Genomic DNA, 22,413 nt, shown 5'->3' with positions numbered 1-22,413 from the left:
GGTATACAAAATCGATTCAATCAAATTTCAGATACAAGAGCTTAAATTTCAAGTAGAGGAGATCCAGCCAACCTGATTTATAATGTAATTTAATCTTGGTCTGAACAGTTACACGAGCACTCAGAAACTCCGAACACCCTGGCTAAAATCTTGGAGCACCTTGTAAATGAGCTCAATTGTAGTAAGGAAGCAGATCTTAAAAATTCTGAGGATCGAGAAAACCGTTCATTTCTTCTTGCGGTTGCCTTACAAGATGGAAGAGAAAAAACTCGGCTTCTCGAATGAATCGGCCTTTGCATTTCTTGTTTTACTAATGGCAGAGATAATACTTGTCACGGAGAGGGAGAGGGAGATGATTGAGTTACTTTATTTTCATTGTCACGGAGATAATACTTGTGAATTAATCATTAATAGAAAAGGCTATTATAAAAAAAAAATTAAATTTTTTTTTTTATATGCAAATATAGTCTTATAAAATTTAAACATCTTTCATTGAAAGTTATTATAGGGAGATTTTATATTATCATTTTTTCTAAATAAGAATATATATTAATTTTAAATTTTAAATTCCATTCTATGGATTGTTCTTTTCAAAATTTGGATGAAATTGTATGATTTCTTTTTCTTTTTTCTTACTTTATGTATGATGGATAATAGACTTTATTCTACCATGTAAGCCAAGAATGGCTTATAAAGTGGGATCAAGTAAGGGACTTTAGATTTAATAATTATCAAGTGATAGATTTTTTATTACAAGAATCTTTAAAGAGTAATATCTATTACTTTTAGATTTTATTGGATGATTTTTTTCCTAGGTGTTCAATATCAAATTTCATGATCTGTCATTTGTCTTGTCATATTTCCCATTTCTAATATTGGATGAGATAGTTTGTGCAAAAACCTTACAAAATTAAATCTATAAATAATATACGCAACCAATAGATAGATCATAGATTTTGATTGTTTTTGTACTACTTCGAGATATAGTATTTGAATTTTTTTATTAATATTTTATAAAAATACAAATACATAATTAAAATAAATTTTCAGTTTAAATCTTAAAAGAATTACTTTAGTCTAAATTAATCTAAATGATAGTTGAATATATTCTTAACAATCCAAGATAATATAGTCCAACTTCATGCGATTAATTTGAAGACGTTATATGATTTATTATGCCTAAGAAGCCAATCATCCCTTTACCATCAAATATTATTATGTGGCTAAAGGAGTTTCATATTTGATGTCACATTTATTATGTATAACACTAGCAGTCCAAAATGGGCGACTAGCCGAGTGAGAACAACCATAGTGAAGGAAACACTATCACCTGACAGATAGCTCACTGACCCAAATCATAAACAACAAATTAGCTGCCCATTATCATAAAAAATAAGTACCTACAAGAATTTGTCAATCTACTATCAAAACCATTATAGTCTATAGTGTCATACAAGTTACCAACAAGAAAACTAATTAGGCTACCAACATTAAAGTTCATATAAAAAGTTTCCATATTCACCACACAAGATTAAAGTTTAACCATCATAACAATATTTAAAAATTAACACAAAATGAGGCCAAGTAGTCGTTCTTTCTTCTCATCAGGGGGTTGGTTTCCCTTGCTGCACATTCAACATGTCATTTAATTGGAACCTATAGAGTCTTTAGGTGCTTTCCTCATCTTCCTCCACCTCACCTCCCATCTTCCCTGATTGAAGAAGCTAAAGAATGGTTACTACAAAATGCATAAACTTCACAAAAAAAATCCACCAAAGTGGTGAACCTCATATTCAAATAAATTAGCAGGTTGTTTTGCTTTTTCATCTTGGTCCACAATGTCTTCAATTTAGCTTCAACCTATTTGAAAATACTTTGATCTAAATTGGTGGGTGGGTTGGGGTCTTGAACAAGGGGGTGCATGGGACAAGTAAAAGGGGTCAAGGGTTGGACAGGGGGTTTCTTAGGGGGAGGGGAAATAAGGGGGTCCTCCTTAGGCCTCTTGAGAGGGGAAGTAGATGTCATGGATGAGTTATCATTTGTGCCTAGGTTATCATCCTTTCTCATGAGATTTTCCATGCCCATACTAAGTGTAGCCAAAACATGGGTGTTTATATCTGAGAAGGCTTTTGCAGTATCTTGGAGTATACCATGTTGTTCCTTAATATAGAAGTTCCTCCTAGATTTTTGCTCCTACTTAGCATCATGGGTTCCTTTTTTTCCAATCCCCTTAGACACAAAATCCCAGTCTATCTTTTCTAGGCTATCTTTTATTTCATCTTGATTTTCTTCCACATGTCCACATTTCTCTGATGTAATACTAGAACTTTCATTTATGTTATTTTAGACATTTCAGGCCGTGGATGTAGGTGAGGTTAGGATGGAATTAATTAACTAGGGGTGGGAGACATTCCCATAGAGATGTCTCAAATCTTAATAAGAAAAAAAAGAGTGAAAAATAATGAGAGCCTGAAAGAACTAGATTCTAACTCTAAGTCTACAGTAAGTGAGGAGAAAGAGAAACATGCAAAGAAAAATAAAAAATTCTAGAAGGTTCTAGTACATCGATAATGAGGAGGACAAAAATGTTACTAAATCCCCCCTAAAGATGTAGGAAGTTTCTCAGGATAAAGATATATCTCATGTTTTGGCTAGTTTCAGTTTGGGCAAGCTAGATCTCACAGCTTTTTATATGGGTGGCTAGGTTGGACAACCTGTGAGATCCAGATTGTCCAAACTGAAACTAGTTGAAACATGAGATATACCTTTATAATGACTAAACTTCCTCCATCATCAGTGGGGACTTAGTAGCATTTTCCTTCTCATCATCATTGATGCACTGGAACCTCCTAGTTTTCTATTTTTTCCTCGCATGTTTCCCTTTCTCCTCACTTTCTCTAGACTTGGAGTTTGAGGGTGAAAGTACAAAGTTGTGTCACCTTTCAGGCTGACTTATCAGAATGACAAAATTTGAGTTATTTTAATAGCATTTCTAAAAATCTATAAATTTTCTAACATTCTTCGTATTACAATCAAGATATTTTTCAATTTCTAATTATAAAATTAAATCTAACAAAATGAATTAATGATTGACATTCAATTATATCTGTATAAATTTTTGACACTTTTTCAATTAAGATTAGATGTAAACCCTAATATTATTAATAATAATATTTTTGAAAAAAATAGGTCTATTTTATTTATTAGAGTTTGATCCTTAGTAAGGAGAATACCACACAAAAACTTAACTTTCATACAATACCACTATTAAATTGAACACCACCAAAACTTAACCATCATATATTATGGTGCAAGTGCCAAAGTTCTTGCCTCTAGTGTGGTGGGTTTTGGGGTAAGTGTTGAGTCAAATTGTACATTAAAATTTTTGAAAGTTTAGTAATGGTGACATATTCATAAAATGTAAAGTTTCTTAAAGTAATGTATGTGTTCAAGTGTTCATCTAAAGAGTCATAGACAAAGAATATAGAACTATGTTGCATCTGTAGCTTGAAAATAAATATTGAACATAAACAAATGATGTACACAAAAAATTTAGGAAATATTTCATATTGTTTCTCCATTGAATGGTTTTCTAGATCCTGCAAATGTTCTATTAAAATAGGTGTTAAGTAATTTTAAATTAATAACAGATTATATTCTAAAAATGAATGAGTGGCTCAAATTAGAAACTTGTTTCTTATGTACTTTATATAATGTATAAAATTGATATTATCTATATTATTGTTAACATATCTTGAAAATGAGTGTACACCTGAGGTATTGTCAATGTGTATTGTGCTTTTGAATGAAGCAATGACAAGTATGTATGTTGCTATTAAAAACGTAGTTAGTCTCATGAATGTACTATTGCCCAAGTCATATTTTTAAGATGTATGGATAATTCTAATGATCCTATTTTATCAATGACATGATCTAGCTTTAAACTTGAAACTATATTTTCCTTGAAGTCCTTAAAGGATTTTCTAAAAGTTCATGTTGTGCATGTCCTACAAAAATTTTAGTTCTTGATATAGTGTTTCTTGCAAGAATTACTTAAAAGTTCATATTTCCCTCTCAACAAAATCATTGGGCACATATCCTACAAGTTCTACAAGATTAAATCTAACATAATATGATCTCATCCATTTACAAGATATATTAGATTAATTTACTTTTTAAATACTATTGGTTAACAATTTTCTCTCCTATTAGATTTTAAAATCCTAACTCTTTGATACCCAATGCTTGGAGAGACAAAAACATGTTTACCAACAAATGGGTTAGTATATGTATTCTATGATTACCCTCTAAATGATTAGGTGTAATTCCCTATGATTTGAAATGATATGCAATGAATTTGTTTTTATGAGATCAGAGGTTTTGACATTATAAGCTCATAACTTGAGAGTGGTAAAAGATAACCAAATTGCTTGTAGGCACGAACAATTTAGGCAAAATAGATTTGAGTAACCTATCACTCTCAATCAAATGACTATAGTAGATTATCTTAATATTTCTAACTCTTACTTCTATTCTAAATGTAGATTAACCATCAAAATGTAGAAGAGGAATGAAGAGATATGCATACGAGGGAAAATGGAATTGCTCTCACTACCAGCCTTGAATAAAATGGAATCCAACCAATAACTAATAGATTCATACACATTTATCTTTCATTTCCCAATGAAACTATCTAATGTGAGTTGAAATTAATAAGAGGAGTAACAAGACCATATATAAAAAAAGTAAATGGAATCACCTTCACTATAGTTACCAAAATGAAATAGAATCCATATGTTAACCACAGAGCCACATATGATTTTCTTTCAACTCTTAATGCAGAACTAATCTATGGATGGGAAATAAAAAATGACAAGAAAATAGGGTAAATGAAATTATAGACCAATTCACCATCAAGTTTGTCAACCTTTATATCGTCAAATGAGGTTACATTTAGAGTTTTTTGTTATCCTTCAGTTTAGCAGAGCAACAGTCACAAAATAGAAAAGGAAATAAAATGTGAAATTATCTAGTGATATGAATATGTGGCATCTTCTCCATCAATGATTCTAAGTCCATTGTGTTTATGAAAACAGGAAATGATTATTCGATTTTATGCAATCTCAAAAAAACTTGTAGAAAATTGTTAATTCTTCATTGTCTACTATTTTGCGCGAAACCTGTGTATTTCATATTCCAATGGTCATTGCATTTTTGAACACTAACCATCGATCTTAAATTAATGATCATGATTAAAACATTATAAATTTTCTTTAAAACTTCCTCCATGAGTCCCTCCGTGTACACGTATCTTTCAATCATTCTGTCACTATGATTATTTTCCTTGTAACTTTTTATGGCGACAGAACAATGAGTGTTGATCTCTCTTTTGATCTGATGGCAAAAATAAAAGATATTAATTCTCTATTTTCTTTATGATGTGGGTCCACTTTCCAACTAGGTACACCATGGTGAATAGTTGGAACTATTTTATTACTTGGAGGATCTAACAATGACCTATTTTTTCTTTGTGAAATGTAATGGCCCATAGGAAACATGTCTTTCTGTCACTTTTTTGTAATGACTAAAGCATGTTCATCTTTTCATAATGATATAGTGACGAGTGTAGATGTTCTTTTGATCTAACAATGAATAAGATGCATCATTGAATAGTCATATTCCCATCATTAAAACTTCATCCATTGATCTGGTCTTTATCAATGATTTGGATTTGATCTTCTAAACCATTTGACTTGTCAACTGGCCAATAGTGTGCATTCTTTCATTCCTTTGAATTTTCTCCACCATTTAGCTTATTATGATTGCATATGAACCGTTCATGTACCAAATCGACGATGCATATTTTCTTATCTTCATATTTTGACTCTAGGAGGGTTCTGAATCTTTTCTTCTGAATGAACTACTTCTTCTGCTCATTGCTCTTTCTTATCTGCAATGTCTTTCATGGAAACCATAACATAATGTTGAATGTTTTTGTTGATCATGGTTAGGAACAAATCAATAGAAGGTCTAGACCTTCTTCTCATCGAGATGACACATAAAACCTCTCAAACCCTAATCAGCTAGCTTTGAATTGATGCATTGTTCATATGATTCTCTACATTAGGTTAGCTCATTTGAAGGAATGATGAGAAGATAGATAATCCTATGGGAAATATAGACCTAGACTTGAAACATTGATACTTGATTTGACTCCAAAACCCTGAAGCAAAGAGATATGAACTGAAACTTGGGCAACAACTGACTCTGGATGGGTATTTAAGCATGATAATGGTTGAAATAAATCCAACAATCTTTGGTTCTACAGGAAAGGTGACAACTTAAAAACAAAACAAACAAACAAAAAAAAAACTAAACTAGGAAAACAACAACAAACAACCTAAGAAAGTAAGCAACTAAGCTAAAGCAAACTGCATGTTACCTACCTATCTAACTACTATGCAGGGGTTATCTACTTTCAATTTTGCATTTGATACAACCTCAAATCCTTCTCATTATAGGAACATAGTAGGGTTTCTCCAGTGGGATATTCCAATTTGAAAGAATTATTCTGATTCACTTAAATGATCTAAAATGGACCTTTCCACAAAGACTAAAACTTCGAGTGCATACCTCTTGGCTCATGTCTCTTATCCCATAGCAACCCCAAATCACCTTCCATAAATTTGCTAGGCCTTTTTCTTCTATCAAATAGCCTTTTGATTCTTCCCTAGTGTTCAGTGATTTTATCAACCATCTCTTCTCTTTCCTCTTGCAATTTGCTAAGTTACAGGATCATCTTCTCTAATCCATCTTTTAAATCATCCTCTTTAATCATAGTCTTTAGTTTACATGTAGAAAGCTCTAAGGGTAGTGGCAAATTAGCTTCCACTCCATAAACTAAATGAAAAGGTGAAATACCAATAGCCCTTTTAGGTGTGGTCCTATCAACCCATAAAGCATCATGAATCTTCTTATGCCAATTTTTTTGATTATTTGAGACCAATTTCTTTAAAATATTAATAAGATTCTTATTACCAAACTCACCATGCCCATTTCCTTAATAAAAATAGTCAAAGGAATGTCCAACTTGAATACCATTATCATAGAAAAATCCAATAATTTATAAAGAGGAAAAATTAGATGTATTATCCATTATCAATTTTATAGGAACCCTAAACATAATAAATATATGCTCTTCAAGGAATTCACATACTACTTCTGATGAATTCTTCTTCATTGGCTTTACTTCACCCCATTTACTAAAATAATTGGTGGCAATTAGTATGTAAGAGTGTCCTTGACTAGAAGGAGGATTAAGTGGACCTATAAAATATAAACCATATTCATTGAAAGGAGCTTCAACTACCATTGGCCTAAGAGGTAGAATAGCAAGCTGAGGTTTACCAGCAAACATCTTGCATTTCTCACAAGTAACCACCCACTTATATGCATCTTTATACATGTAAGGCCAATAATAACCTCATCTCAAAATTTTAAATGTAGTAACAGTAGAATAAAAGTGTCCTCCACATGCTTCATTATGAAAAGATGTCAACAATTTTACCTATTGCTCTTTATCCACACATCTCAAAAATGTTCCATCAATTGCTTTTTTGTACAAGACATTATCATGAATCACATACTTCAAGATTTTTGTTTTTAGAACCCTTCTTTTCTTAGTAATCAATCCATCAAGGAATTCACCATATATCATAAAATAAGTAATGTTTGGGAACCAAGGATCCTAAAGGCTTACCATTAGAACTTTTGGAGTATCTTCTTCTTTGAATTGTTGATCCTCTACCAAGGCTTTACAAAGTGTATTACTTCCTACAAGTTTTGTTGGCTTAATTTCTGTTTCATATTCTTGGAATTTTTCTATCCATACTCCTCTATTATTACAACCAATCTCTTGTTCCATCAGAATGCTTTTTGTTGTAGGATCTGGCACATATATTATTGAATGAGAATGTAGCACATAAAACCCAAAAAATTTAACGGCTCTCACCATTGCATATACATGTTTTTCCATCTATGAGTATATCAATTCTTGATTCTTCAATGGTATACTCATGAAAGCAATTTGAGCTTGTATTCTTTCTTTATCCTCTTTCATCAATATAGTTGACATAGTATGTTCTAAGGAATAACAGTAAATAATGGATTCTTTAGTGTAGTTAGGATGGACAAGAACATGGGCTTTGGCTATGGAACTCTTGATATCTTCAAAAGTCTTTTCCCAACATCAGTCCATTTTAAAGTTGTATTTTCTTTTATCATACCAACTATACGTTTAATTATTTTAGAGAAGTCAGGCATAAATCTCCTCAAGAAATTTACTTGACCAAAGAAGGACTTTACTCTAGTTTTACTCAATGAAAGACTTAATTTTTGAATGACTTTAACTCTGCCTAGATAAATCATCACTCCTTCTTGGGATACAATATGAGCAAGCGGCTTGCCGTCTGTCACACAAAATACTAATTCAACACCCACCCCCCCAAAAGTTATATTGGTAAAATATATTCAAACACTTTGGGTCCTCTAATTCTAGAACAAGTGGATTCTTCAATTTCTAATCCACTTTACCTTGTGTCTTGTTAAGACATTCAACGGTAGCTTCAAAAATATGCTGAAAACTTTTAATCCTCGCATACATAGTATTTTCTAGATTCTCAATTCTTTCTATCAATGCTAGAATAACATTTTTCTTTTTAATGGGTTTCCTATAATTCTCTTTCTCTATGCAATCTTGCATTTACCTAAGATTTCATCCATCTTAGCATTTAGGGCCCTATAATTGATATTCAAGAGTTTAATAGCATTGAATGACTAGTTCTCCATACAAAATTTGTTCAAGGAAATTGCCTCCACTATCTACAAAACACCCAAGGAAGGTTCAACACTAAGATCCTTAATCTCATCTTCCAAAAGCTTCAAATTAACCTCATCTGTGTCCACCATATTAGTTATAGGAATGTTCTTTCTGTTGGAATTCTTTCTCTGACTTTCAACATCTTTATTGATCCCCTTATTGGGTTGAGGCATTCAGTGAACTGTGTCCATCGAACCACCAAAATACTCACTATCCCCATCATCCACCATCTTCAAAATCTTTCCATCCTCCTCACTTCACCTTCTAACTCTATTTTTGTATCCTTTTAACCGATATTTTTCTTCTTCCTCTTACTCATTTCACTGTTAATATCACCCAACTCTTCCATAATTCCTTTTCCCTTACCTTTATTGCTAGAAGGAAATTTCTAGCTTTTATCCTTAATAAACACCAAGGACCTAGCAAGGTTTAATTTCACATTTTTCCACTATGTAATCATAAATGAAAACGATTAAACCTTGGCGCAAAATGGGTTTATGTGGATTCTCTCTATGAGCCTTGATACTATGAGTGAGAGAGAAGAGCTGATAGAAAGGAAAGAAAACTCATTTCTTAAACCTAAATTATTTAAAAGGGTGAAATAGTAGTTGTGGGTGTTAGCCCTTATTCTAGTAAAGTGCAAAATCTAATATTTGTATCATAAAATGCTCAAACTTTGTTGATAGGGTGGGATTTCTACTTGTTTCCATGTCCATTAAAGCTTCCTAAGTATAAAACCCTAGGTGAAACTCTTGACAACCTTTACCATGTTATAATTTTGAGTTACTTTTTGAAATCAATTAATGAAAGGTCAATTGTCATGTTTAAGGCCCCTTTATTTTCCCAGCAGTCAAAACTTTTTAATGTTTCTAGTCTCATTGTGGTCATAAAAATCCCTAAGTCCTTTTTCACAGGTGCAATCATTTTTCATTCAAATATGAGTATAGTATGATGTCAAGTTTCAAGCTGAGGGATTTTTCAGTATTCATTGCTCTTGCTTCTTCCCCATTTTTTTTGCGCAAAAAATGCTTGAGTCAAGTTTGTGTGAGAAATATCGTTTGGGTTATGCATCAACTTTCCTAGAAAATTCATAGGATCCATCCCCAATTCAAAAGTAAATTTTTTAGACACCTAAATCTATTTACATCACTAGGTAATCTATCAATTAAATCCACATTCCTCTATTAAATTAAATAAATCCTCAAACCTATTTAATTTAATCCCACGTCCCCCATATTATTAAATAAATTATCCAAACCCCTAAAAATATCCCTAAACCCAACCGTTACCCCTAATCCAACTCATCCACCCATACTAACCTTACTTGGCCTCCTAACTAACCCATCCCATCAAAGCTAAGCCACTTGCCCCCTAATCCCCTTTCTAAACTAAGTTTAATCCCCCTCCTAAACATGTGCACAACTTTAAGCAAGGGTTGAGACTTGCTAACCCAAGCTAAAGTCAAAAAGTCTCCCTTATCCTCTTCCATCCCTATCCAAGAGCATTTATGGCTCTTACATACCGTTAATACCTCTTGCATGCCATTAAATACCTCTTACATCCCTCTTACACACTCATCCTCCCTCATTACTCCCTCTGACCAACCATTATCCCATCCCCTCATATTGATCCTCCTTGTGACAAGTGTCACTTCCCTATTGGCTCTAAACAAGCACAATCCATGTGCTTCCCTTTGAAAGAATCATAGCCCTTCCTCACCATTCTTCCATCCTTGCATCTTGACCCTCCATTTCACTACCCCTTAGACTATAAATAAAGCCCTTCCCTCTCACAATCTATCAATCCACTTTTATGAAAACTTATAATGCCCCACTGACTACTACATAATAGCCATTTTACACCATCATAATGCTGAAATACATACACACCTCCATTGTTGAAACTCTCACCCATCTACACACTTGGTAAAAACCCCCACCCATTGGAAGCTTGAGTACATCATCAGCATACATCCCCTATCCATCAGGGACATATCTACGTCATAATAGGTTACACCCAAGGAGCTTACCATTCTTGGTTTGCCTTCCTTTTGGTGGTAACCTCGTCTTATTATAAGTTTTTACTTATTTACTTTTTTGAATGCTTTTACTAGTTAGTATTCAATATTACACTACTAGATTAGGTGATACATTTTGGCACACCCAGTGGGAGTCCGCCTTCGGGTCACTATAATCACCCTTTTGTTTATTCATGTTTGAACTAACCAAACTAACATTTTGTGTCTTTTATGCATGTAGGTGTTCTTCTAAAAAAATTTGAAGGCACCAAAGTCCCTTGCCAAGAATTATGCTCCTGGCCATGAAATCAAATTCTAGCTTCACCAACATTTTAGAACCCCTGGTTCGCAATCCCATAACCACAAAATTGTAAACCCGTATTTGTGAGATCGTGATCCTCAACCCACGAGAACACAACCTGGTGAAGGAGAAATCACCCTTTGCCCCAAACCCCACCACTACGTGCCATTAAAAACATCCGGGTTGTCATTCCCACTGACCCTATTCCCATGGGAATGCTAATTTTTACCAGCAGGATCGCTGTAAAAACCTACAGGAATGTTTCACCTATTTATTCAATCATTATAACCCACTTTTTTCCCTCCACTACCGAACCCACAGATAAATTTGTCAATGGGAAAGTGTCCCCATAAACCCATACGACCATCATTTTGCAAGATTGCCCTGATACTTTCTTCTCACGACCCATTTTTTTGTAGTTTCACCAATTTTTTTCACTACAATCCTGATACCTTTTAGCTTCGATCCTGCATTGTGGGATCACAGTTTAAACCTATGAGTTTTCTGGATTGACCAAGCAGTGGCAAACCTATAATCTTTTTTTGTTGTAAGTATTTGTGGGAGCAAAATACTAATAGGTTTTTACAAGTTTCTTATAATGATTGGTTGAAAACCCATGTTTAAAAGCTTAAAAATGAACCATTCTTGCTTTTTCATGGAATGCGTGTCTAAATATTATAATGTTTTTCATTGGAATGTTTGGATAGTTTAATTAAGAAAATCCACTCTTGAATGGGAAGTATTAAAAACTAAACCAGTGCGATGGACACTTCATTTAAATTGCAAATGAACATTATGTGAAAATGCTTCCATTTTGGTGCTTAAAATCAATCCATCAAATCTTGAATGCTCTAAAGTAAAAATGTTATTCTTCCCTTCTTTTCAAAGCTTTCACGCACGATTTACCTTTTTTGACTCCATTTACTAGTCTTTGCTAGTCATGTAGATAAATTTGACAATGTGCTTAATCAGTTCTAGTTTTTTCTATCTACTGAAGTGATTTTGCATCTTTAGAAAAAGAGGAATGATGAAGTCTTCCAAAATATCAAGAGGGGACTTACTAGGTTTATGCTTAACCTCAGCTTCTTCAATATCATGTCACAAGTATCTATGGTTGTAGAGTTCCTCGAGGACCACTTCATGATCTAGATTAATGAGGGAATAATGATTGTATATAAGGATGGTATACAACTAGTCCATTTTTTTGACATTTATTCAAACATGCTAAATTAGGAAGAATCTGAAGCTTTAAGATAGCTCACTAAAGAGAGTCATTGATATCTAGAAAGTGAATGGGGCCATCCAACTGAAGTGGGACAAGGTAGGCCCAAGTTGGGAGACTACCACTTACCCTCCTCAAGGTGTAGATCCTCTTATCGGTGCTTTTGAGAAAAATAAAGAAAAAACTAGCAACATTAATTTTGGTGCATTGGACTAGTGCTTCACGTGAAACAATATCATTTTGTTAATTCTTTGTTATCAGCAAGATGTTTTTTTGTATATGATAAGCATTGTAACTTGTCACTATCTATTTTTTTATTCACTCATAAGATTACATGCCTTGGTTTCAAATTTAATATTCTTACATGATTGATAGTAATCATTATTTTGATGTTGTACTTCAAGTTTTTTATGCTATGTATGTAGTTTATCCTTTATCTTATTATTAAAGAAATTAGAACAAAAGTAAGAATGAGTTTAACTTTATCAATTTTTGTGAAATTTTTGAAATGAAAACATGTACTTTTCATTCAGTTGACGACTATATAGCTCAACCAATTTGAGGTGGTCCCTAAAATTGGCAACAAAGTACTTCAAATAAGTATTTAGAGTAGACAGTGTATGATTTAGATATCTAATTATTTAAAAAAAAAGTCCTCAATAATATATGATAGTTAAAAATACATATTAATCATTTTCATTATTTCTAGGATAAATATTAAAAATAAGTAAAAGGATAATATATATGTTCTACAATTTTTTGAAGTAGATAAAATTTAATTTAATTTTAACACAACTTAGTGATTAATTTTAGGAAGTTTATAAGCATGTGTCAGGGAAGTGTAGTGGAATTAAACTCTAACAAGTAAGCCCAAATTTAAGGAAAATACCAAAATTAAAAACTAAGAAAACACATTACACAAAATTTAACTTATGCACAATGTCATTATAGAGAAAAAAAAAAAGACATGTTACATAATTGTATGCATGAGGTGGATAGTGTTCTCAACTATTTTAATTTTATTAAATATAGTAAACCTAACAATAATTATAACTATAATCCTAATGGTAAAATCTAAGTGTTGATCATAATTATAAACACTAACCTTGACACTAAAATTTACTATTATGTGTCCCTAATTAGAACCATAATGCATACTATGATCTAAATACAAAACCCTAAATTTTAACTCCAATCTCAAACACCCAAACAATAATTGTAGTGAGAATATTAAATAAATTAGGGTTATGATTTTTTATCACGCTTACAATCAAAGGTGAAATTTATGTGAGCATAAGGATTAATATTTTTCATTAAAGTTTATGGTGAGAATTTGTATTATAGTTCAATTGTAGTTAGGTTTATGATTAATATTTTTTTCAAAAAATAATATATTTAACCTTAACCTAAGTCTAAGTCTCTCCAACCCCAAATCCCATTTCCTAAACCCGAATCCTAATCCCACCCTAAATTATGATCCTAAATCATAATTTCTAATCACTATATCAAACACTAATCCTAGCCCTTATTATTGAATCATAATCCTAAATGTTGAACTTTAACCCAAATTCTATCATAATTCAAACTCTACTCATAGCTATAATACTAACCATGATGTAATATCATATCCTATTTCCATAAATAACTAAATAAATCTTAAATTATAAGCCTTAATTGTAATCCTAGTTCTAAATGCTACACCCTAAATAATAAACTCCAATCCTAATCCCAATTACCACATCATAATCCGAAAAACTAAACCCTAAATCTAAATCCAAACTATAATCCTAAATGATAAATGTTAAATCATTATCCAATCCTTATGTTAAACCCTAATCCTAATTGCTAATCATCAAGTCTAAATATACAACCCTAATTCTAAATCCTAGCTCTAACTATTAAACCTAACCTTAATATAAATCCGAATCTTAACTATGATGCATACCCATACCATAACGCTCAACGTAATAATAACCATAAATGTAAAAGACTAACCTTGAATCCTAAATCTTAAGATAAACCCTAAGCCTAAATGGTTAACCCTAATAACTTGTTATGAATGTTAAACCATGATCCTAATCCTAAATGTCAAACCCTAATGCTCACCCTAACCCTTAAATCCTTACTTTAACCCTTGTCCCAATAAAAAACTAACCCTAACAAAAGTCCTAATAATGTAATTCTAGGTATTAAAATTAAATTTTAATTTATAAAGCCTTCGATAGATTTAAAGTAATTAATTAATATAAGATTTAGTATTATTAAAATACGGTTTGAAGACTTAGAAAATAATTTTGAGAAAAATATTATTTTACATGAAACATTAGTCAATTACAAATGTATTAAAATAAAAATAATATTTTACTCAAAGAGATTATTATAATTAAAAATAATAATTATGTCTTTCATTTTATTATGAATTTCCTCGTGGAGGAACCTATTCAATTTCTTGTAAGTTTCAAAAAAAACTATGACATTTTTCAACATTTCAAATCTTCTTCTTTTTTCTTTTGAACCCATGAAATCGTTGGCATACACATTAATAATGACTTACTTCAACATTTGCAAATGTGTGGATGTAAATATTTGTGTGCGCGCTTTATATAGCTATAAAATATGAATCCCTAGGTCCTTGGAAATCTTTCTATTCAAATCATTCATAATATTTAAAACAATTAGTTTCAAAACTTGAATATTTACTATTTATTTAAGGTTTTCCATTGTCTTGTTTGTAGGTGGTAGTAGTTGCATTGCAAACCTTTTGTTTGTTCTAAAAAAATGTGCCCAAGCACTCTACACACCAACTTTCAAGTAAAAGGAAAGGTTTGAGATTCTTTTACTCTATTTTAAACCAAAAATAATAACTAATAATAAATATAAAAATAATTAAATTTGCTTTTTAATATAGTTAGATATAATCATAAATGAAATCTAGAAGTACATATCATGAAACAATGATGATATAAAGCAGATATTTGAAGGAAGAATGAATTTCATATATTTAGAGAAAAGCGTATGAAAGAAAAGAAAGATGTTTTATAATCTAAAATATTTTCGATAAATATTGCTCATTACTAAAAATATTTTTGGTCGTGAATAAACATATATTTGATATTTGGAACATAAGAGGTAGTGGTCTTGAAGACGTAATATCAAGAGTTACAGAGATGTAGATATAGCTAGTGGAAACAAATAAAGAATAATCATGATATAAAAGTATGTGATGAGATTATAATTATAATAATAAATAAGAATAGAGGGTATTATAGATTGATATTAGTAAATTAGAAAGAAGTGAAAATTTAAAATGTTATTTGACATTTGCTCAAACAAGATTGGAAGTAGTTGTAACAACTAGTCTTTGAAAAGTTTACAAAAATTTACCAATGTCATAATAGTGTATATTGTTTTTAAATTGATTATTTGGTATAATTATAATATTATTTGATTAGACATGCATAGTGAAGTTAAGATATGTACTCCTCTCAGAAAGATTGGGATTAGGAGTAGCTCATGGTGTCAGCAAGATGATATGACAATTGTGAGAGAGACGAAAATGAGACTAGCGTAAATTATTAATACATAAAATTTAATAATGCAACCATAGAATTTGACTTTGTTTCTGGCAAGCTTAATTTTTCCCTTAGTGTATGATGTTAAAAATTGATTCCTGTATTAGAGTGTGAATTGAAGGGAAAAATCAGTTGACATTGTTGATATGTACACATCTTTCTGGCATTCTTGCAAGACTGGGTCTCTGGATATAACTACGGGGAGAAGCAGAACTAGTTATGATTAAAGCCTCCTGATCCGACGTGGAAGGATTGTGAGGCTTCAATTTTGCCATTGCCGCGAGCTCCTCCACCGCGTGTACCACGTGCGCAAGCCTCGCTACGATCTCCACCACCAACCACGCAAACGTAGCCAATGGAAGTGCTTCTCCAAATTCAACACCATGACTCAGCATTAACCTCTTCTCGTCACTACTTTCTCCATGCCACGATCTTCTTCTCGTCGCCCACCTTACCTCCTCCTCTCTATTTTCATTCTCAAGTATGATTTTCTGACTCGGCGTTCTTGTTGTTGAATGCAGTAAGAGCTTTGGTTGAGAATTCAAGGAAACTTGAAGATCCTCCAGTGAATGTTGAACTTCTTCCAATATTGGCTCGAAGTTGTATATTCTCATTTGTTCAATGCAGCTTGACAGCTCTGCCAGTAAATTGGCTGCTTTGTGGGCGACGTTGGTGCATGGCTTCTTCAATGGTGAACGAAGGGAATGAGGGGCCTGAAACGTATGCGAAACAAAAATTCATCAGCTATAGTGCATGCATTGAAGATAATTTGTAAATTTAAGGTAATGATACCAAATGAGGAAATGCATACGAATATACCTCGATTTCAGATCGAAGGCATCCGTGCAAGCCCGCAATGGGATAAGCCAGATAACGAAGCTTCACTCCAATTTTCACATACTGCTACCATGGATGCCGACATCGAAATAGACCGTGCCTTGGCTCCCACCTAGCAAATGCTTCCTGCAATTAGCATGTACAATCATTGCTTTCAGACGATCCATTTAACATTCTTTAATGTCAAAAGTTGTCATGGCTACCACTTAATTAGTTTCTTCTAATAACTATATATTTTTACGTTTTACCAAAGAATCGTTGGTAGCCTTTGAGTCCAGCACAGACTTGTATCCTCTGTGTATAATATCTTCTGACTCATCTTCCACCTTCTCATCAGTACGGTATCCACCGAAATATTCATCCACTCATCCTAACATCAAATATATCATGCCCATTACATTAGTCAAATATTTTAATAAGTTAATCTACCGAACTGATAACAAGCCGCACCAATCAAAGCATACTAGTAGCCCATTGCGAAAAACATAAATATTACGCTGAAGAAAACGTTACGTTTTCATCACAATCAAAACAAGGATTTCTAACCTCAATTGTTTTCGTTCGATTTTCTTACCCTGCAGAGATTTCCCCAAGCCTTGTAGCTTCCTGACAGTGGAATTGTGAAGATCCTCACCAGCCCAGGCGGGGAAGATGAGCAGACTTACAACCAAACACACTCCACATCCGATGAGTATGGTGGCGCAGTGTTCGTATGCCATGCGTGATATATTCTCCACTCGATATGCAGAGACCGTTATCATGCTGAATGTGAGCAGGAATATAAGCACTGCATAGTCAAATTTATTCTTGAGGGAAGGAAAGAAACGGGCATACGTGGTAGCCGCTCCTGCAAAATGAGTGTAGTGGAGTACTAATTGAGATTTGGTGAATGCAACAAGGTGATTCCAAGAGAGCACAAAAACTCACCCACGATGAAGAGGGAAGATCCCACTACAAACGCCTTTCCTCGCACTACTTTCTCTGACACGTGGAAAACGAGGAAGGCAAGAAATGCAGCCACCATGGTTCCAATTCCTCCATTGAGGCCTTTCTTCATGGTTTCCTTTTTTTCCAATCCCCTTAGACACAAAATCCCAGTCTATCTCTTCCAGGCTATCTTTTATTTCATCTTGCTTTTCTTCCACATGTCCACATTTCTCTGATGTAATACTAGAACTTTCAATTATGTTATTTTAGACATTTCAGGCCATGGATGTAGGCGAGGTTAGGATGGAATTAATTAACTAGGGGTGGGAGACATTCCCATAGAGATGTCTCAAATCTTAATAAGAAAAAAAAGAGTGAAAAATAATGAGAGCCTGAAAGAACTAGATTCTAACTCTAAGTCTAAAGTAAGTGAGGAGAAAGAGAAACATGCAAGGAAAAAACAAAAAAGCTAGAAGGTTCTAGTACATCGATAATGAGGAGGACGAAAATGTTACTAAATCCTCCCTAAAGATGCAGGAAGTTTCTCAGGATAAAGATATATCTAATGTTTTGGCTAGTTTCAGTTTGGATAAGCTAGATCTCACAGCTTTTTATATGGGTGGCTAGGTTGGACAACCTGTGAGATCCAGATTGTCCAAACTAAAACTAGTTGAAACATGAGATATACCTTTATAATGACTAAACTTCCTCCATCATCAGGTGGGACTTAGTAGCATTTTCCTTCTCATCATCATTGATGCACTAGAACCTCCTAGTTTTCTATTTTTCCTCGCATGTTTCCCTTTCTCCTCACTTTCTCTAGACTTGGAGTTAGAGGGTGAAAGTACAAAGTTGTGTCACCTTTCAGGCTAACTTATTAGAATGACAAAATTTGAGTTATTTTTATAGCGTTTCTAAAAATCTATAACTTTTCTAACATTGTTCTAATTACAATCAAGATATTATTCAATTTCTAATTATAAAATTAAATCTAACAAAATGAATTAATGTTTGACATTCAATTATATCTGTATAAATTTTTGACACTTTTTCAATTAAGATTAGATGTAAACCCTAATATTAATAATAATAATATTTCTTTTAAAAATAAGTCTATTTTATTTATTAGATTTTGATCCTTAGTAAGGAGAATACCACACAAAAACTTAACTTTCATACAATACCACTGTTAAATTGAACACCACCAAAACTTAACCATCATATATTATTATTATATATTACTATTGAATATGATAGATCTTAACAAGGGGTGCAAGCGCCAAAGTTCTTGCCTCTAGTGTGGTGGGTTTTGGGGTAAGTGTTGAGTCAAATTATACATTAAAAATTTTGAACATTTAGTAATGGTGACATATTCATAAATTGTAAAGTTTCTTAAAGTAATGTATGTGTTCAAGTGTTCATCTAAAGAGTCATAGACAAAGAATATAGAACTATGTTGCATCTGTAGCTTGAAAATAAATATTGAACATAAACAAATGATGTGCACAAGAAATTTAGGAAATATTTCATATTGTTTCTCCTTTGAATGGTTTTCTAGATCCTGCAAATGTTCTATTAAAATAGGTGTTAAGTAATTTTAAATTAATAACAGATTATATTCTAAAAATGAATGAGTGGCTCAAATTAGAAACTTGTTTCTTATGTACTTTATATAATGTATAAAATTGATATTATCTATATTATTGTTAACGTATCTTGAAAATGAGTGTACACCTTAGGCATTGTCAATGTGTATTGTTGTTTTGAATGAAGCAATGACAAGTATGTATGTTTCTATTGAAAAAGTAGTTAGTCCCATGAATGTACTATTGCCCAAGTCATATTTTGAAGATATATGGATAATTCTAATGATCCTATTTTATCAATGACATGATCTAGCTTTAAACTTGAAACTATATTTTCCTTGAAGTCTTTAAAGGATTTTCTAAAAGTTCATGTTGTGCATGTCCTACAAAAATTTTAGTTCTTGATATAGTGTTTCTTGCAAGACTTACTTAAAAGTTCATATTTCCCTCTCAACAAAATCATTGGGCACATATCCTACAATTTCTACAAGATTAAATCTAACATAATATGATCTCATCGATTTACAAGATATATTAGATTAATTTACTTTTTAAATACTATTGGTTAACAATTTTCTCTCCTATTAGATTTTAAAATCCTAACTCTTTGATACCCAATGCTTGGAGAGACAAAAACATGTTTACCAACAAATGGGTTAGTATCTGCATTCTATGATTACCCTCTGAATGATTAGGTGTAATTCCCTATGATTTGAAATGATATGAAATGAATTTGTTTTTATGAGATCAGAGGTTTTGACATTATAAGCTCATAACTTGAGAGTGGTAAAAGATAACCAAATTGCTTGTAGGCACGAACAATTTAGGAAAAATAGATTTGAATAACCTATCACTCTCAATGGAATGACTGTAGTAGATTATCTTAATATTTCTAACTCTTACTTCTATTCTAAATGTAGATTAACCATCAAAATGTAGAAGAGGAATGAAGAGATATGCATACGAGGGAAAATGGAATTGCTCTCACTACCAGCCTTGAATGAAATGGAATCCAACTAATAACTAATAGATTCATACACATTTATCTTTCATTTCCCAATCAAACTATCTAATGTGAGATGAAATTAATAAGAGGAGTAACAAGACCATATATAAAAAAAGTAAATGGAATCACCTTCACTATAGTTACCAAAATGAAATAAAATCCATATGTTAACCATAGAGCCACATATGATTTTCTTTCAACTCTTAATGTAGAACTAATCAATGCATGGGCAATAAAACATGACAAGAAAATAGGGTAAATGAAATTATAGACCAATTCACCATCAATTTTGTCAACCTTTATATCGTCAAATGAGGTTACATTTATAGTTTTTCATTATCCTTCAGTTTAGCAGAGCAACAGTCACAAAATAGAAAAGGAAATAAAATGTGAAATTATCTAGTCCTATGAATATGTGGCATCTTCTCCATCAATGATTCTTAATCCATGGTGTTTATGAAAACAGGAAATGACTATTCGATTTCATGCAATCTCAGAAAAACTTGTGGAAAATTGTTAATTCTTCATAGTCTACTATTTTGTGCCAAACCTGTGTATTTCATATTCCAATGGTCATTACATTTTTGAACACTAACCATCGATCTTAAATTAACAATCATGATTAAAACATTATAAATTTTCTTTAAAACTTCCTCCATGAGTCCCTCTGTGTACACGTATCTTTCAATCATTCTATCACTATGATTATTTTCCTTGTAACGTTTTATAGCGACATAACAATGAGCGTTGATCTCTCTTTTGATCTGATGGCAAAAATAAAAGATATTAATTCTCTATTTTCTTTATGATGCGGGTCCACTTTCCAACTAGGTACACCATGGTGAATAGTTGGAACTATTTTATTACTTGGAGGATCTAACATTAACCTAGTTTCACTTCATGAAATGTAATGGCCCATAGGACACATGTCTTTCTGTCACTTTTTTGTAATGATTAAAGCATAATCCTAAATGTTGAACTTTAACCCAAATTCTATCATAATTCAAACTCTACTCATAGCTATAATACTAACCATGATGTAATATCATATCCTATTTCCATAAATAACTGAATAAATCTTAAATTATAAGCCTTAATTGTAATCCTAGTTCTAAATGCTACACCCTAAATAATAAACTCCAATCCTAATCCCAATTACCACATCATAATCCGAAAAACTAAACCCTAAATCTAAATCCAAACTATAATCCTAAATGATAAACCTTAAATCATTATCCAATCCTTATGTTAAACCCTAATCCTAATTGCTAATCATCAAGTCTAAATATACAACCCTAATTCGAAATCCTAGCTCTAACTATTAAACTTAACCTTAATATAAATCCCAATCTTAACTATGATGCATACCCATACCATAACGCTCAATGTAATAATAACCATAAATGTTAAACCCTCATACAATATGTAAAAGACTAACCTTGAATCCTAAATCTTAAGATAAACCCTAAGCCTAAATTTAAATTAATTAATTAATATAAGATTTAGTATTATAAAAATGAGGTTTGAAGACTTAGAAAATAATTTTGAGAAAAATATTATTTTACATGAAACGTTAATCAATTACAAATGTATTAAAATAAAAATAATATTTTACTCAAAGAGATTATTATAATTAAAAATAATAATTATATCTTTCATTTTGTTATGATTTTCCTTGTGGAGGAACCTATTCAATTTCTTATAAGTTTCAAAAAAAACTATGACATTTTTCAACATTTCAAATCTTCTTCTTCTTTTTTCTTTTGAACCCATGAAATCGTTGGCATACACATTAATAATGACTTACTTCAACATTTGCAAATGTGTGGATGAAAATATTTGTGTGCACGCTTTATATAGCTATAAAATATGAATCCCTAGGTCCTTAGAAATCTTTCTATTCAAATCATTCATAATATTTAAAACAATTGGTTTCAAAACTTGAATATTTACTATTTTATAAGGTTTTCCATTGTCTTGTTTGTAGGTGGCAGTAGTTGCATTGCAAACCTTTTTTTTGTTCTAAAAAAGTGTGCGAAAAACACAAATTTTATGCTGAAGAAAACG

General features: G+C 32.0%; 1 protein-coding gene across 1 annotated transcript; it reads right to left on the bottom strand.

Moving 5' to 3' along the window:
• Positions 1-16,118: 16,118 nt before the first annotated feature.
• On the bottom strand, positions 16,119-17,884 carry LOC149563406 (aluminum-activated malate transporter 14-like). The gene is made up of 6 exons (XM_089828166.1): positions 17,755-17,884; positions 17,374-17,674; positions 17,257-17,260; positions 17,076-17,153; positions 16,810-16,890; positions 16,119-16,703 (listed from the first exon to the last, which is right to left on the bottom strand). Exons 1-6 carry the CDS (start codon positions 17,882-17,884, stop codon positions 16,119-16,121), a joined length of 1,179 nt encoding a protein of 392 aa, XP_089684292.1.
• Between the last annotated feature and the right edge of the window lie 4,529 nt (positions 17,885-22,413).

The sequence above is a fragment of the Cupressus sempervirens genome, chromosome 4 (genome assembly GCF_028749045.1).
Source record: "Cupressus sempervirens isolate cs-2001-9-10 chromosome 4, ASM2874904v1, whole genome shotgun sequence".
In the NCBI taxonomy this organism is placed as follows: domain Eukaryota; kingdom Viridiplantae; phylum Streptophyta; class Pinopsida; order Cupressales; family Cupressaceae; genus Cupressus; species Cupressus sempervirens.
This window is presented reverse-complemented; position numbering and strand designations above follow the sequence as displayed.